The sequence below is a fragment of the Nylanderia fulva genome, unplaced genomic scaffold (genome assembly GCF_048542155.1).
Source record: "Nylanderia fulva isolate GAGA-0341 unplaced genomic scaffold, ASM4854215v1 Scaffold48, whole genome shotgun sequence".
NCBI classification, from domain to species: Eukaryota; Metazoa; Arthropoda; class Insecta; order Hymenoptera; family Formicidae; genus Nylanderia; species Nylanderia fulva.
Window position 1 is genome coordinate 1,349,413 of NW_028190565.1, and position 17,184 is coordinate 1,366,596.

General features: G+C 33.6%; 3 protein-coding genes across 8 annotated transcripts; 1 reads left to right on the plus strand and 2 right to left on the minus strand.

Moving 5' to 3' along the window:
- Positions 1-302: 302 nt before the first annotated feature.
- Positions 303-5,087, plus strand: Sec5 (exocyst complex component secretory 5). Of its 2 annotated transcripts, none has more exons than XM_029312893.2 (12): positions 303-518; positions 872-1,172; positions 1,257-1,452; positions 1,529-2,030; positions 2,187-2,476; positions 2,632-2,816; positions 2,908-3,022; positions 3,137-3,415; positions 3,518-3,844; positions 3,930-4,114; positions 4,206-4,438; positions 4,963-5,087. In XM_029312893.2, exons 1-11 carry the CDS (start codon positions 410-412, stop codon positions 4,393-4,395), a joined length of 2,679 nt encoding a protein of 892 aa, XP_029168726.2. In that variant the 5' UTR covers positions 303-409; the 3' UTR covers positions 4,396-4,438; positions 4,963-5,087. The 2 variants fall into 2 exon arrangements, with proteins under 2 accessions (XP_029168726.2, XP_029168727.2); XM_029312894.2 differs by having other exon boundaries at positions 4,209-4,438.
- LOC114938804 (uncharacterized) lies at positions 4,440-12,551 on the minus strand. Of its 5 annotated transcripts, none has more exons than XM_085486855.1 (20): positions 12,485-12,551; positions 12,050-12,200; positions 11,249-11,394; positions 11,025-11,163; positions 10,771-10,948; positions 10,574-10,684; positions 10,274-10,498; positions 9,744-9,868; positions 9,084-9,212; positions 8,759-8,970; positions 8,535-8,680; positions 8,189-8,461; positions 7,937-8,087; positions 7,196-7,732; positions 6,816-7,118; positions 6,288-6,677; positions 5,852-6,177; positions 5,593-5,686; positions 4,933-5,230; positions 4,440-4,791 (listed from the first exon to the last, which is right to left on the minus strand). In XM_085486855.1, the coding sequence occupies exons 2-20, from the start codon at positions 12,153-12,155 to the stop codon at positions 4,739-4,741; spliced, it is 3,942 nt and encodes a 1,313-aa protein (XP_085342981.1). In that variant the 5' UTR covers positions 12,156-12,200; positions 12,485-12,551; the 3' UTR covers positions 4,440-4,738. The 5 variants fall into 5 exon arrangements, with proteins under 5 accessions (XP_085342981.1, XP_085342982.1, XP_029168725.2 ...); XM_085486856.1 differs by having other exon boundaries at positions 12,050-12,195; positions 12,485-12,547; XM_029312892.2 differs by having other exon boundaries at positions 5,602-5,686; positions 12,451-12,517.
- On the minus strand, positions 12,130-17,084 carry LOC114938806 (lipid scramblase CLPTM1L). The gene is made up of 8 exons (XM_029312895.2): positions 16,522-17,084; positions 16,179-16,293; positions 15,870-16,093; positions 15,497-15,782; positions 15,231-15,419; positions 14,881-15,089; positions 14,534-14,785; positions 12,130-13,026 (listed from the first exon to the last, which is right to left on the minus strand). The coding sequence occupies exons 1-8, from the start codon at positions 16,773-16,775 to the stop codon at positions 12,933-12,935; spliced, it is 1,623 nt and encodes a 540-aa protein (XP_029168728.1). The 5' UTR covers positions 16,776-17,084; the 3' UTR covers positions 12,130-12,932.
- Between the last annotated feature and the right edge of the window lie 100 nt (positions 17,085-17,184).

A 17,184-nucleotide genomic window follows, 5' to 3' on the forward strand; every position in this document is an offset into this window, starting at 1 on the left:
ATATAGTAATCCCACAGAATTGTATATTTATCTTGGGTGCGATTGCATGGAGCGAAAAACGCAATCAATCGTGAGCGTCGAAGCTGCGAAATGTTCACGATTGGTTGTTTTCGTTTCGCTTTGCACTACGACAATTTTCGATATCCAATAGGAGAGCTTGTTTTCTAGTGATTCCAGTTAGTAATATTTTTAGGATCTAGAAGTAAAAGGTTCTTATTGGATATCGAATAATAGCAAATTAACACAATGAAAATCCACGTACAAATCTATCTATAAATCTATATAGTTTGTGTTCATATCAACAGCTGATTCGTCTGTGTATTTTATGTTTATGATCTACAACGAGAAAGATACACGTCGGTTTTTTAAATTGAATAATTGAATAATTTAGAACATTATCATTGCTAGGATGGGACCGCCACCCGTGGTTACCGGAATATCACCCAAAGAAGGCCCACCCGGTACTCGGGTGATAATGCGCGGAGAGTTTTTAGGAAATAAAGCTCAAGACCTTATAGGTTAGTGCCGGTTGCTGTCAATATTAAATTCTGGTAAATAAACATCAGTTGCAATGCAAAATAATCATCGATATGCAAACAAATATGAACAATTGATGCTATTTATAAAAATATATTAATATGGATAAAGTTTAATACACGATAATTTGTTAGATATCTAAATGAGTATACATATATTTGGATTGTATCAATGATCGTATCGATGCTCAATCTGAGGAAGATTTGAGTAAAAGTTGAAATTGTAGTTTTATTACTTGAAACAAATTTTGAGATTGTATCGTCCTACAAGTACTAAATGTAACAAACATCAGTACTCGAAGGGTGGCTTGAATATATCGATTTAATTTTTCTAGGATTGACAATATGCGGGTGCGATTGTCTACTTTCGGCCGAATGGAAGTCGTCGAACAAAATTATAGCAAGATCGGGGCCTTGCAAAGGTCGCGGCGATATAATAGTGACAACCCGAAGCGGAGGGCAGGGAAGCTCGACGGTGCAGTTTCGTGGTTATCACGAGACTATAGGTCCAATGAAGGAGTCGGCCGTGTGGGTAGAGGAAGCTCCTATGCAGAGTTTGGGCTGGGGTAGAAGGGCATTGTCGCCGACAAACTATCAGCAGGAAGATCCTTTGGGGCTTAGCGTAGAGGGAAATGAGTAAATATCGAAATTGCAACAATATACGATATAAAAGTTATATCGATAATATTTTGCAACAATAAATTACATTTTATCTTGAAGTAAAAAGTTTCCCGAGGATGAGTTGATCGAACTTTTTGGAGACGGAAGTGGAGATCTTACGAGCGAAAAGTTTCACCCAGGATGGTTTTTATTGCAGCATCATCATGCCACAACTTTGGAAGATTTAAAAGCTGGTTTGGCTTACCTTAGAAGAAAAGTCAATTCCCAAAAGGAAGGACAATTGTCATTTTTGAAAGTGAGTAAATCAATCATCGATTCGTTGATAATAATCGAAAAATTTTCAGAACTTATATAAGCGATCGTATTAACAGGCCAATGTAGGAGCAGTAATGGAGCAACTTGATACAATAATGTCGTTAAAGGATCAATTTGAAGCAGACATAAAAAGCTATGGAAGCGATCCTACAGAGAAATTGGAAAAAGCTATCGGACAGTCTATGTCAGAAGCTAATAAATTATTCGACGATGTATTAGCGAGAAGGGACAGAGCCGATGCCACTCGTAACGCGCTGGCCGTTATGCAACGTTACAAATTTCTCTTTTGTATGCCGATAAACATCGAGAGAAATATTAAACGTGGCAACTATGATCTCGTAATTAATGACTATGCCAGAGTTAAGAATCCGTTTAAAAATACAGAGGTAGAGGTCTTCAAAAAGGTATTGGAAGAAATCCACGATAGAATCAGTAATTTTAAAGTGTTATTACGTAAAAGATTAGAAGAAATGTCATTTAGCTTAGAGGAGCGTAAGAAAATTATCAGGAACCTTGTCAATCTTGACGCCGAAGGTGATCCGGCATGGGACGCAATAGGTATGTATCCAAAATTAACATTATCCTAAAAATGTTATCCTATTCTATTATTGGAAAGTTTATTTTTTATAATTCGAAATAAGTTACACAAATGTGTATACATTTCGATTTATATTTCAAAGAAAATAATTTCTAATCTTATTTTTTTTTTTTTAGTTTCACATGCAAATTATTTAGAAAAAAGTATCGTTAATGCTGTACCCGAGCATCTGGATGCAGTTAATTGCGAGGACGCGAACAAGACGTCCAAATATACTCTGTTAAATAATAAGCATTTACGTTCGGAAAAAACTAATGAAAATAATCCACCACCGCAAATTTCGTGTATCGAAACAATTTGCGATATCGTGGTCGAACAATTGCCGGATCTATGGAGATTGGGACAAAGTTATTTCACAGGGCAGTTACATGTAGCGGTGGATGTGGAAAAGCAAGGTCATTTTAAAGTGAGTATACATTATGTTTAAATTTATTCTTAATCATTATGAGATCAATAATATACATCATATATTACTTAATTTTGGGATTTATTTATCTTCTAAATATTTTTTCATATCAAAGACGAAATATTTTTGTATATAAATATTATTATCCATGACAGAATTTAGTTTTATCGAGTATGCAGCGCGCCATGGAGGCCATGAAGAACACCTGCAGTCACGATGTAGAAGCAAAATGGCTTTTACATATATTACGTTGCGTTAGACAAATGTACGCGTCTCTGATACATTTGGATTTGCCCAGCGAAGCTCTCGATATTTTCGGATCATTTATATTGAATTTAAGGTATATTTTCAAATTACACAATTTAGGAGTTTAGTTAACAGTTTTGTTATCTATGCTACTTGGTAATCTTTTCGTATGTAATATTATATAGGATACAGTGTTTGATTGCTCTCTTCAAGCAAGGAGCAGACAATATAATAGCTCTGAGTCGAGAAGAAACTTGGCAGATAGAATATTTGAATGAGGACGGTGGTGTTACAAAATTGGTAAGATTATAAATTTTCACGACGATTTTTAATAAAAACAGATTCTTATTAGAAATGTATTATATAATCCTATGTTAATATATCGCCATAATTTAATTTTGTGCTATGAAATAGCCATATTTATTTGAGGAAATAGTTTTGGAGATATCGAAACATGCGCGTGAAACGGTAGTCGCTTGCGGTCCTAGAGAAGGACCGTTGTTCAATAATCCGGCACATCAGATTCTTTATCACAATACCGTCAAGATGTTATTTACATCGTTCACACGATGTTTACAACAACTAGCATTTAGCGGTTGCGAGGAAGCTATGGAAAACGATGAAACATCGGTTTCGCAATTGATCGGCTCGCCTTCTGGTTATAAAAGTAAAAACAATAAGCACAAAGGACCGGTAAGTAGCATAAATGATGGGACGTACTTTTACGCGGCACATATAAAGATACTAATACTTTTTTCTTTTGCATACGATATTTGTAAATTTCTTATGGAACAGACATGGGAACAATGCCTCTTAATCTCGTTAAGCAATATACGATACACGTTAAACGTCGTTTTACCAAGAATCGAGAACACCTTGAAAACACAAGGTTATCCCGAATTATCCACCGCAGTCGGATGGAATTCCGATTGGACGCAATTGGAGACGTTGGATAGCGCCGTTCTGGATGCGTATCTGGAACGTCGTTGCGATCCGCTTGTTGGGACAATAGAGCCTAGCATGTATTTAGGCGGTTTGGAATGGGACTTTGATACTGATCCGACTCATTTAAAACCATATGCCCAAGAAATATTGGCGAATTTAATCGCAGTACATGCGGAGGTAATACGTTGGAGGTCATACCTCAAATTCGGTATATACAAAATTATATACATACATAACATTTTTAACCTTTGTCTTCTCGCAGGTGCGCAGAGTCGCTCCAGCTCTGTTACACCGAATTTTATCCCACATAATAGAAACTATAGCGGAAGAGCTCGCACGACTCATGTCATGCGTTACTCAGTTTCGTCCGGCCGGAATTATCCAAGCTCGGACAGATATAATACTTTTGAGGAATGCCCTGCAAGCCTACAGCACGGCTAGAGCAAAGTATAAATTAGATATTAAAAAATCGAGAATTACTTCATTTTCAACAATTATGCGTTGAATCTATATTCTGAATGTAATGTTTTCTCGCAAGCAGAAGTTTCTTCGAGGAAGCTTTGGACGCGATACCTCAGCCCGTAAACAAGGAAGACCGTATGCGAATAGATGCCCTTCTATCGAAGGTCACAACGTGCATGCGACTGCAACTATCCTGTCTTACTAATGAGGCAACGGAGAATATTCGTTACTTGACGGCGAATCCCGACCGTGTTACTACTGTATAATTTGTTTATGACTACTAACTAGAATATCGCTCAGTAATGCGTGGTAAGTAGTATATATAATTTATTAAAAATTTCATCGCTACATTTGAATATGCATATTATATATGGACCATCATACAAGTAGAGATGAAACGTAAAATTTACGATATTTGCATGTATTGCGTCCATTATAGAATAAGTTTTATCTACTTCATTTATCATTCTCTCTCTTTCTCTCTTCCGTTCGAGAGAATATTTATGTGTCAAGTGCAATGAAACTTTGTAAATTTTTCCTTTGAGGTATATTGGCGTAATTTCAATAATAATAATAACGAAAATCTATATCTATTTCATCATTGCTTCTTTAAGCTTTCTTAATTAATTTCAACACACCTCCCGCTAATAATACAGTGTCACCTAAATAAAGGAATGTCGTATTAATTGAGGTTCACAAATAATGATGATGATGATGATGATGATGATGATAATAATAAAATAATAATATTCTAAGATAATATGTGGAATTATCTTATATCGTGAGAGTATAAAAATATGTACCGGTCTGAAAAATTAGAGTTGCACTTTTAGCGCCAACAATACAAGGAAGACCATATTCTCTCGCCACAACAGCGCCATGGCTTATAAGACCGCCCAATTCTGTTACGATTCCACCTAATAATGAAAAGTATGGACTCCAACCGATGTCGGTGCAATGTGTGATCAAAATATCTCCTTGTTGTATATTTTTTGCCTCGGACAAATCCGTTATCACGCACGCTCTGCCTAGGACAGAACCCTCAGAAACCGAAGTACCTTTAATCTCTGTACATCCTTTAAGTGAGGTGTCGAGTGTTCTCTGCAACGAGATGTTGTACAAATTATAATCTGACGAATATATACTAATAATAGAGATATATACAAGAAAATGATTGGCGAATTATTTAATTTAAATAATATAATTAATGGAAGTGTGCGTGTGTATATGTAGGTGTGTTCCGTGTGCGTTAAGCCTGTTCTACAATTGCGTAAACGTAGTTGTAAGTGGTTGTATCGTAAAAAGCAGTTTTAAACTATTACTACCGTAATAATAGTTTATTTAAACCATTACTATCGTTTGCAAACGATAGTAATAGTTTAAAACTGCTTTTTACGATACTGTACAACCACTTATAACTACGTTTACGCAATTGTAGAACAGGCATTAGACTTGATTTTTACATTTACAACCTGCACTGGTATAGGCACGCCCATGCTGAATTCTGGATATTCAAACTTTGCTACTTGCTGATAAATTTTTCTTCTACGTAGTGCTCTGAAAGATTTCAACTTAGCAGTAACGAGTATTACGAGTATAATACGATATGTATATTACATACATACATACATATATATATATATATACTATATATATATATATATATATATATATATATATATATAAATGATTATAATAATAAATAATCAAATTTATACTCACTTTCGTACGAGTAATGAGCTGTGATTGTTCAAGAGTTGTCCGATCTCTTGGTGCGTCAAAAAAAATATGAGATTTTCATCAGGTAAGCAACTCTCGGCAACCATCAAAGTACCGAGATGTTTGTACGCTAATCTCAATATATGTACAGCAGACACGAATATATTTTTCGACATTTCTCTGCGTATGATAGCTTTTCGACAAAGAGGTATCACTTGTCGTAAACTCTTTTTGATAGACTGTGACATGGGCGTCTTTAAAGATGCGATAGTTTCCTCTACATTAAGCGTTTTTCTCGTATAATTCTTTTCGAGGGACATTACCAGTGTCTGAAAATATGGTATAAAATGTAATATAATTACTGTATATTATATATGCAAATTTTATTGAAATATTTTTTAATTACTTCTCGATATATTTCTGTTAAAATATTTTATACCTGAATTGTACTAATGATACCATCAGGATTAAATATCCAAGGTTCTGCATACAAATCTAATTCGTGAACGCATCTGTGACCATGCATGTCAAAGAAAGTACGCAGTTTTTCCGCGGCTAGAGGGCAATTCGATTTCAACCAATCTATAGCTTTTGCGGGTTCAACTTTACTAAACTCTTCAGCTTTGCCGTCTTTTCTGATACACGCTGCTATATTGCCCAGTGCTATTGGCACTTCGCTGCTAATAACATCGGTACATGAACTAAACAGAACAGCGACATCAGCAAGATGATCGGATGTAAAATCGTCGCTACCCTTTGTTAAGAGCGACATCGCTCTTATCTGATTATAGACGTTTATCATGGTTGTTGTCTGGTGGCACTTTATTATCTGAAATATGTAAATATTTTATACCGTATTTTCGTAATGCGAGTTAACAAAGTGTATTAAACTTGACATCTTTTTCTAGGAAAATTTGTTAGATAAAGATTCATTCATTATTTTATTTTATTTGATGCAAAAACTTACTGGAAAGATTTCCTTACACTTCTTAGTTATGGCACTGTACAGACTACGAGGTGTATCAAATTCCGTAGCGTTCAAAATAAATTTGTTTAATACATCGATCCCTTCTTTTAGTATCGCGTCACTTTTAAAATTTGTTTTCAACGCATCGTATATCAAATACATTTTTCGCCATCTGCTTACGATACCGTATTTTTCTACCGCAAACCGATGTATTTCGGGCGTCGTTATTACACGTCCACATATGGCTAGGTCTGTCATTTTATTCGCCATCGTTACTTCTTTGTCAACATCTAGCAAAAGAGACTTTAAAAAGGCAGAAAAAAAAAGAAAATATTAATCAGTTTACTCGTCTTGTAAACGATAGACACGCAAACACTTACGTTAAAATAATTTATCGCGCATCTCATACCAATCACACAAAGATGCGAGCAATCAGATCTGTTTTTAACGTCAAGCGTGACGTTTAATATTTTTATAATGGTAGAGCTCGACAAAGGACTAATGGGATGCGGAAGAACTTCCTCGACATTAGCGAAAGTCATAAGTTCGACGTCGGAAGGAATCTCCGAGTCTAATTCGTGCATCAACTCAAAGTCTGTCCATGCATTAATGGTAGTGATGGGTCGTGCTTGCAAAAGAAAAATCTGCTCGCCGGCAACCGCCCATTCTACATCTCGAGCGGATCCAAAAAGCAATTCCAATTGCTTTCCTATTTTAGCTAATCGCAGAGCGACCGTGTCAGATATGGAAATCTTCCTAGTTTCCTGTTCACTCAGAGTGCATGTAGTCACACCGTCATCCTTCAGTGTTATCTTCTGCTCTTTACTCCCTATCACTGATGAGTCTATAGATAGAGTATCGTTTAACTTTCTACGAATTGTCAGAGTATCAGGCTCGACCGTTCCTGACACTACCGTCTATAAGAAAATATTAGGACATTTTAATACATGTTATTTACATGCGAGAAATTTGTCATAAATCCAAAATAGTGAACACAACTATACATTTCATTCGATTCAGCAGTTTGTTTCAATTTAGTACATTCAGGTATGTATCATACATATATATTCATATATAAAGCAATATATCTATATTATATTTTTGTTATCAATTGGACATACCTCTCCCAAACCGTAATTGGACGTGATAATGATACTAGATGGATCACCGGTCGTAGGATGTCTAGTAAACATAACGCCAGCTGTTTCCGCGTCGATCATTCTCTGAACGCAAACGCCCATAGATACTTTTATGGGTAATCCATTCTGCCGTCTATATGTGCAATCAACATCTTGAAATGAACAAATCTGCTTTCCTTTTTCATCCCATCCCCATTTCTCTTTTTTTTGGGGCAAGATAAAAGCAATAATTACCTGTACTCAACGCTTTGATATGAGAAGAGGCTTGCCCAGCATTTAGCAACGCATTCGATAACGTCATTCGCGTTCTTCACACCTAAATACGTCGCGTTTTGACCAGCGGCTGAAGTTTCTTCACTGTCCTCTCCAACAGCGCTCGATCTCACGGCATATAGATTGCGAACATGTTTTTTATTTACACATAGAGAATCTAATCTCTTCAATCCCTCCAATATCGCTTGTTTAATTTGTTCCTCGATTGAAGTAGTTTGAATGATGGACACTGTCCTGAAAAACAAAGATAAATTTAATAACAACTGCAATACACTTTTAAAAGCAGAAATATTAGATATTAGCATACTTTTGACAATAAGTTTGGAGATCCTCTTTTTTTTTGCCACGACTGATGTCTATTATATCACTGATCGAATCTTGCAATTGCTTGCAATGTTGCAATTGTCGCTCCAGAGCGAGACTCGTTACACAAAAGCCTTCAGGTACTATAAACTAGAAAAGAAAATAAAAATTTACATTTTCTTTATGGTACATTTTCTGCTTCTCAGATGTATCATATTAAATATATACATCATCTGTAATAATAGATGTCAGAACTGCAAGAGAATATGCCTTTCCTCCGACAATGTTCTCATTTTGACATTGTTTATCGGCAAAATGTAGAATATATCTGTCCTTTTGCATAAATTTGTCAGCTCGTGTCAAGTATCGAACTCTGGTGTCAGAATTGTTAATTTGTTTCGATCCAGTATACGAATAGCATGCAATCATAAGCCCAACGCCTACACATTTGTATGATTTCTTAAAAATGTGGATTTAAGATTGTTCTTTCAAAAAGTGTAAATCTCTCAATTTGCCACAATTGCAGCACTTTTGAATCATTGCGTCGACATACCGTCACTGCTGTTTAGATGTACACGGAGATTACGAGTTGTACACGCCCAAAAACAGGACTGGCCATTGTAACAGGTAATTGCATCGCCCACTGTGTAGTTGATAACAACGTCGTAATTTTTTCCAGCCGCTAAAATAGTCGGTAAATATTAATAATGTTACAAGGAATTGATAAGTTAATATACTATAGAGCTAATGCGATAGATGTGTGCGGCAAAACATATTACAATATATTATGTTTCTCTCTCTTATATCATATAAATACATATCACTCATTCATATATATATATATATATATATATATATATATATACACACACAATATATACGGAGTGTATAAAAAGTCCTGAAACTCTTATTGTTCTACATAATGCATTACATGGCAAATGATTTTGGCATTGTCAAGGTAAAAATTATCTAGAAATTTTGAAATTCTGGGAGATTATTTTTTTATTGCATTTGTATAGCAAATCTTTATAGAGATTTTCTGAAAGATCTTACTAAAAGATTATATTAATATTCCCATTAAATGTGCCACTTAAGATCCTACAACTTTTATATTGAATATATTTTTCGAAAAAGCTTATTTTTCAAAATATAAAAATTTCGAGACTTTTTATATACTTTGCATATATATGACAAATAATATTTGAAAATGTACCTCTAAACGCAATCTTGTAGTTTATAGGAATAGTATTTTCTTTTTCAAAATCACTCAGTTTTATATCGGTCCAATCAATTTTAGATACTTTTCCTCCTACCTCCTGAAGATGACCAAATTGCATGCTGCAAGAAATTTTTTATCATTAATGTTATTTCTTGTCTTGTGCTATTTTAATTTGAAAATATTCATCGTTATTTTTATAAAATTTGCTCTGTGATAAACTTTCATATTTTAAGAAATATATAAAATCCGCAGAAATATTAAAAGGCGTTTGAATAACACTGCACAGTATATATACAAAGGTACTATTTTTTAAATTAAATTTCTTTTTTTTAAATTTCAATTTTTTTTCTCTGCATGAAAAATTTTATATATATTATATATATATTTTATTGCGTATTTAATGTAGTAATAATAGTAGTAATTAATATAATATTAATATTAATATAATTAATATTAATATATATATATATTAATATACAATAATTAATATTAATATTAATCAATATTATAGTAGTCCATCTTACCATGAAAAACTATATTTGGTATCGCTCACACCAATATAGTACATCGCTCCATGCCTTGTTACACCAAAAAAAGTAACGATTCGATGAAATTGAGAAGATTCGTGTTTACCCCAACGTCGCTGACAAAGTCCTCGTAAATAAAGTGTAACCGTATTTGAATCTTTGAACGTTATCTGTCCGATAGTGGATCCCCATTGATCAAAACCTGTATAGTCTATTAATTTTCTACAAAAAAGACGCATGTATATATTGTTAAGATGGCAATTCACATATTAATGACGATTAATAATAATGTTATACATTTTGTGCATCCAATTGGGATTTTTCCATGATTCACGAGCTAAAGCATCCGCATGCAAATAAGCACTCCAGTCATCTGGCCATTCTAATTGCCGAGGCTTTCCTATAAATCTGAAGAATGAATAGAATGATATACTCGTGATTGTCATTCTCATATAATCCGTATTTGTCATATAACTTTATTTGTTTTTACTCACACGAAATTTAAACGAACATGTTCCACATTGTCATCGTTAGAAGTGTCTCCTCGACATTGATTTCGAAGAAGACCATTATAAGTAATTCTCCAACGTTGTCGCGGTGCCAATTCTTCAATTTTTAGACCCAATGCTGACCATTTTTTATTTGTATCTTTTGTTATAGTTTTAGGATAATCTGCGCAAACAGATGTGTGTCAGTATATTCTCTATTATGTGTCAGGTAATAATATATGATGTTAAATAAATCTCACCAGGTAGCACATAAATTCGACCGTCCGATAAGATTAATTGCAAGATTAATTCCGCTACGTGATATCCTCTGTGATTCATTTTAACGAATAATGAATTGCCTTTCTGATCAGCACCATAAAAAGATAAGCTATCGCAATTCTATATGAGACAAATAATGTCAACGATTTATTTTTGTCATACGATTAAATCATTGTGTATGTGCGAATATTATACATCTACTCACATTTTCATCCATAATAATCTGTGGATTATCCGCGCATTTTTTCAAGATTTTGTTTATATTGAACGTTATTTCGTCTTCGTTGTTTGTTTTCTTCCGTTTCGGGATGCACCAGAGAGCCCATTGTCGTTTTAGAAGAAATTGTATGTCTAAAAGAAAAGTTGATTTTTAAATATATAAATTATATATTCCAGCAAACACCGATATATAATTGTTACATTGCTATAATAAAACGGAATATAACAGGTAATATCACGTGTACGTTACATGTAACATCCATGTTAGTTGTAATTTCCCACTCATAGAGATGTAACATTTTAATATAACATATATTACATTGTAGTTATATTGTAATTATATACCAAATAGCACATTGATGTATTGATAAGTCAGTGCTATCTTGGGATATAATGACATTGTAGTTATATTGTAATTATATACCAAATAGCACATTGATGTATTGATAAGTCAGTGCTATCTTGGGATATAATGACAATATAACTACAATGTAATATATGTAATATTCAAAATGTTACATCTATGAGTGGGAAATTACAACTAACATATACGTTACATGTAACATGCTTGAGTATATAACATTTATATACTGTGTTTGGTGGGATATATATATATATATATATATATATATATATATATATATATATATATATATACACATATACTCTTTGTCAAATCAATTATTGCATTATCTCAAAATTAACAGAAAGTTTTATCACAATCGCAACACGCGTGCGCACAGAATTATAGACGAATTGCGTAACTATTTGTCTGAAAATATCTTACCTGAACAAAAATAATGCTGCTCTTTGCGTTTGTTGAACCAAAGATAAATCCATACAGGGAAAATGATTAAAATCATAATCTGCATGGTATACACAATCCACTCCATTGTTTATTGTATAATGTTACACGTAGTCCGGTTTGTAATTCTGAGCTTATATTTAGATATTAATTATTAAGAGATATATTACTTAATGAATATTAGCATTTAATACAAAAAGACTTATTATATTACATCAATGGATATCAAAAGACTAGAACATTTTCGATGGAAGAGATCCAAAATTTCCGTTTTAATCAAACATTGAATAAATTGTATGACATAATTAAACAATTTATGTGTTGTTATGACTGATGTTATAACTGATTCACGAAAGATATACAGCATTATTCTCATAGCATACCTTTTTCGCAAATGTAAAATATAATCTCACGTACTTAGAAGTAACCTGATACCATGCAATCCTGTTAAATAAACGCTAGAACGGTGACTGCTTCGTTTTACGAGACCAAATTGACTTTTCCTGTCGTTATCTCTTCGAGATGTGCTGTTATATAATCTCCTTCTAATCTCATCTTCCATTATTAAACGTATTACGTCAAGGATAAAATGCTGACGCATAGATTGTGATTTATTCGATTATAAGATTTGATCTATATGTTCGATTGTAAGAAAAACTGAAAAGTTAACAGGTGATGAATATATACTTTTTATAAAGAAATTTATAAAAAAATATATATTTTTCTCTTTTTATAACAAAAACCGTGTATAATAAATGAAATTTCCACACATTAGCGATATAAACACTGTTTGTGTAGTAACATGACAATGCATGTAATAATTTATCAGGTCCAGAAGAAAAATGATAACGATAAATAACTGGAATCAATTCATTTTCTTGTCTGTCTTGTTAACGAGATCAATAGTTTCTTCCGTAATCGTATCAGTATCCCTACGCGATTTATCCACTGGATATATCCTGCAAACAATATGTATTTTTGACAATCTTTTATTATTTAAAAATATTATTTAGATGCATATATATATATGTATCAACAAGGTTTATGCGAACGAGATTGTAATGCGCCGAGTAGCATCGACAAGAAACAGCGTGGATATAATTTGAACGGAATTGGGTTCCTTTCACAATTCATGATCTAATAATAATTTTGTCTCAGGTCATAAAACAAGTCGAAAACAAAAGATACGAAAACAGATATTTTTCAATTCATGCTTGTCGTAAGAAATAAATTTAAAAAAATGTTGAGAAATTAATTTTTTTAAAGTCTATTAAGACGTCGACCTCAGACGCAGACATTTATAGTTGAATACGAGTTGAATATATTTTTCTAAAAATTATGCCAATTGTTTTTAAAGCAATCCAAGCTCGTTTCAGTTAAAAAATATCACAAGAAAATATGCATGCAAAAGCAATTGACGGCTCGAAATATTTTATTATTTTTTTTGTAATAACTTTTCAACTAATCTCTGCATTTAATGATACTCAGTGCAAATAGTCAAGCATAACATTATAGTTTATATAACGATAAAATTAATGAAGTCGCCAGTGATGAGTAAAACCATACAAATTTATTGAAATTTCGACCTAACTGGCCAGTACAATTTAATTAGAAACACTACGTTTCGACCCTTAGGTACGGGTTCTTTTCAAGTGTAATTTTACTGCTGTCGAATCAACATCTTGAAAGGTACATTACATTATTTTTATATTATTTTAAATTTCTTCGTTAACAACTTTGTAAATTATTGTTTCATATCTTAATCATTGTATATTTTTATTGTGCAGTTACACTTGAAAAGGACCCGTACCTAAGGGTCGAAACGTAGTGTTTCTAATTAAATTGTACTGGCCAGTTAGGTCGAAATTTCAATAAATTTGTATGATTATAGTTTATTATTCTTTATACAAGGTGTCCCAGAATTCGCGAACCACATTTCGTGGGCAGGTAAAGCACGTTAAACTGAATATCTTATACCATTTTGAAAAATTTGCAATAATTATTGAGTTATTTATTAAAATATCTAAGCGAATAAGCGGGTGGAAAGCATTATCTGATCGAGAGGCGAGCAATGTAGCGGCTGAAAAGTAAGATGATACTTTTGATACTAAACAACAAATAACAAATAAGCCATCCGACATGCCCACCGAGTCCGACTTACCGCTTTACACCCGCTCATTCGCTTAGATGTTTTAGTTAATAACTCAATAATTATTGCGAATTTAGCAAAATGGTATGAGACTTTTCTATTCAGTTTAATGTGCTATACTTGCACACAAAAGGTGGTTCACAAATTATGGAACACCTTGTACATATGTATACAATATATGTGTGTATGTACAGGGTGTGTGTATGTGTGTGTATATATATATATGCACATGTTAAATCTGATCTATAATATATATGCGTTTACAAACAAACAAACAAACAAACACATACACACACAAATATATGTAAAACATTTACCATGTTTGATATATATATATCAGAAAGACAGTGTCGTCTCTGAAAACTGCTATTCTGTGAGCTGTCGGCATCGTTACCATAAAAGCAAGGACATCATCGATAAACGTGTTAAATGCTTTGTACAAGAATGCTTTTCGCGGCATGAACGCCACGGATTTCAATTTATAATTAATAAACAGTTGTGGCAGCATAAAGAGGAATCCGACTGCATAAATACCATTTACCATCGAATTGATGATCCAAGAATACCAACTATAATGTAAAACAATTTAGTTAATTATTTATTTCTCCAAAATAAAGTGTTATTATCTTACAAAAAAATATTTTTTTAAATAAGAATTATTTACCTTTTATGCGATTGATAAAAAAGTGAATAGGTAGCACCCCCAATGATGAGCGGATATAACAGATAACGTAAATAACGCGTACTTTCAGCATCAAGTTCTCTAGTTTTTCTGTCTGCTGCATCAACGTCATCAGTTTTAAACCGTATTCTTGGTAAAATGTTATTGTTGATAATTAGCTGCACTTGGCATATCTTTGTCAATTTCCACAGCTAGCGACATATGTACGCATAAATTAATGCACACACCAATGTATTACATAAGACCGTAAATATTATATATATATATATGTATTAATTGGTAATACTATGTTAATATTTATTTTGTTATTGCTTTATTTCATATACACTCACCGCGATAATAGTGTTGATACCACTAGGAACAAGAACGAGTGAGGTAGAACCCTCATCGCAAAGGTAAAGGAAAATCACAGTCTGGCTGAATGCACGCCACATTACAGGCCACGTGCTCAGGCCTACAAGCTTCTTATTCTTGCGCCAAAAACTGACATCGTTTTTAATAGCAAGAAATTCAAGCAGCAACTGTAACACAATCGACGGACAATCGGCATCGCCGTTGTTTTGCAATGCGAGAATAGTACACTCTTTATCACACTCACGTGTACAGTCGCGGTGAAGACTGTACCAGCTAGTAAATAAATGTTGGTATCTGTCAAGATGCTCTTCATTTCATCGATATCCCTGTCGGACAAGCCGAGACTCTGTAGGCTATCGATAGACTCTTGCACCTGCAGCATCAATCGTAATTTTCCTAAAGATACAGGCGAATATTCTATCGTAATGTTCATTGTGTCATTGTGCAAAGTGATTTGTTGAAGATTTCGATGTCGCATTTGTAAGGAATCATAGTTGACGATGGGCAAGAATGTCTGTTTGCCAATTATTCTGCAATAAGCGAACAGAATGACGTATTTGTAACATTCATCATACATATATGTATATTTCAATGTTGTTGGATAAAAATTTGCATACTTAATATGATTCATGAGTTCGATAGGTATATCATATACAGGGAGCATAATATTGTCCGTCATTATTGTAAAAGTCACACGACTTTTGATATGCGAGACTAGACGTACAGCAATCTCATTGGTCTTCCGGACATTAAAATCTTTCTTGCCCAACAGTTTAAACGCGTCTGCTTCAGGCACCCTGTATCGTGTCATTTTAATTGTAGTATACGAAGTAAATATATCCTGTAAAACACAATTGAAATGAAATATTTTGCAATTTTTAAGGAGTTTTGGATAAAAACATTTTATCGTATCGTATTGCATGTACTTTCTGTAAATCGCTGAACGACCTGTGCTGTTTTACAGAAGTAGGAACTAACAGTATATGCAAAAACAATGTTCCATTTCGTCGTGTTTCGCGTGGAATGTTCAATATTGTTGGACTGCAAGAAACAATATATATATATACATATACATATATATACTCTTGTTTAAATAGAGAATTGAAACCATTTCTATAAACAATATCTAATTGTAAGCTCAACTGTTTTTATGGAATATATAGAATATATAGAAGAAATGAGTTGATCGATACATGTTTATAGGTATGATCGCGTTAAAGAACAAATATGCTTATAAAATTGTGAATATACAATTGTGAAGATACGTACATGGTTTGTGGTTGAGTATAATTGAAATTTTGCGCCAAGTACGCGAGATTGGCATTTCTACCGGTGGGATTTCTCTTGATGGAGCTGTAAATATACAGATTCAATTGCGGTCGTTCGCTAAGGTACGATCTAAGACACGACTTGTCATCCTCGCAGTCCGGTGGCACGAATAACGATAACAGGGTATATATCGAATACACGATGTATACCAAAGATATCTGAAGAAGGATAACGTTGAGCGAGGGCCATCGCATTTTGCCAAAAACAAAAGTGCCTTTCGTTTTCGTGCGAGCAGCGTACGTCACTCGATCGATATTAGTCCGAATTTCGCAGCTAGAGCGAGAGAACGAATAAACGTTTTATAATACATAAGTTTAATCGTATCTTCGATTCTGATTCGATTTTGATCCGACACCGGTTTCCGACCCGGTTGACGGTCGTTGGCGTTGCGACGAGTCTCGTATCTCGTCCCGTACCAGAGAATACGGACGTATATCGGTTATCGGCTGAATGAGAGGTATGTACGCGCGTGTATAGTGAGCGAAGGTTAGGTTATAGATTAAGTTAGGTTGGGTACAACAGTCTGCAAATTATCATGTGTACAATCATTTCATTTTTTCATCATTTTTGTTGGTCTAACAAGCAATTATAATTTATTTAAGA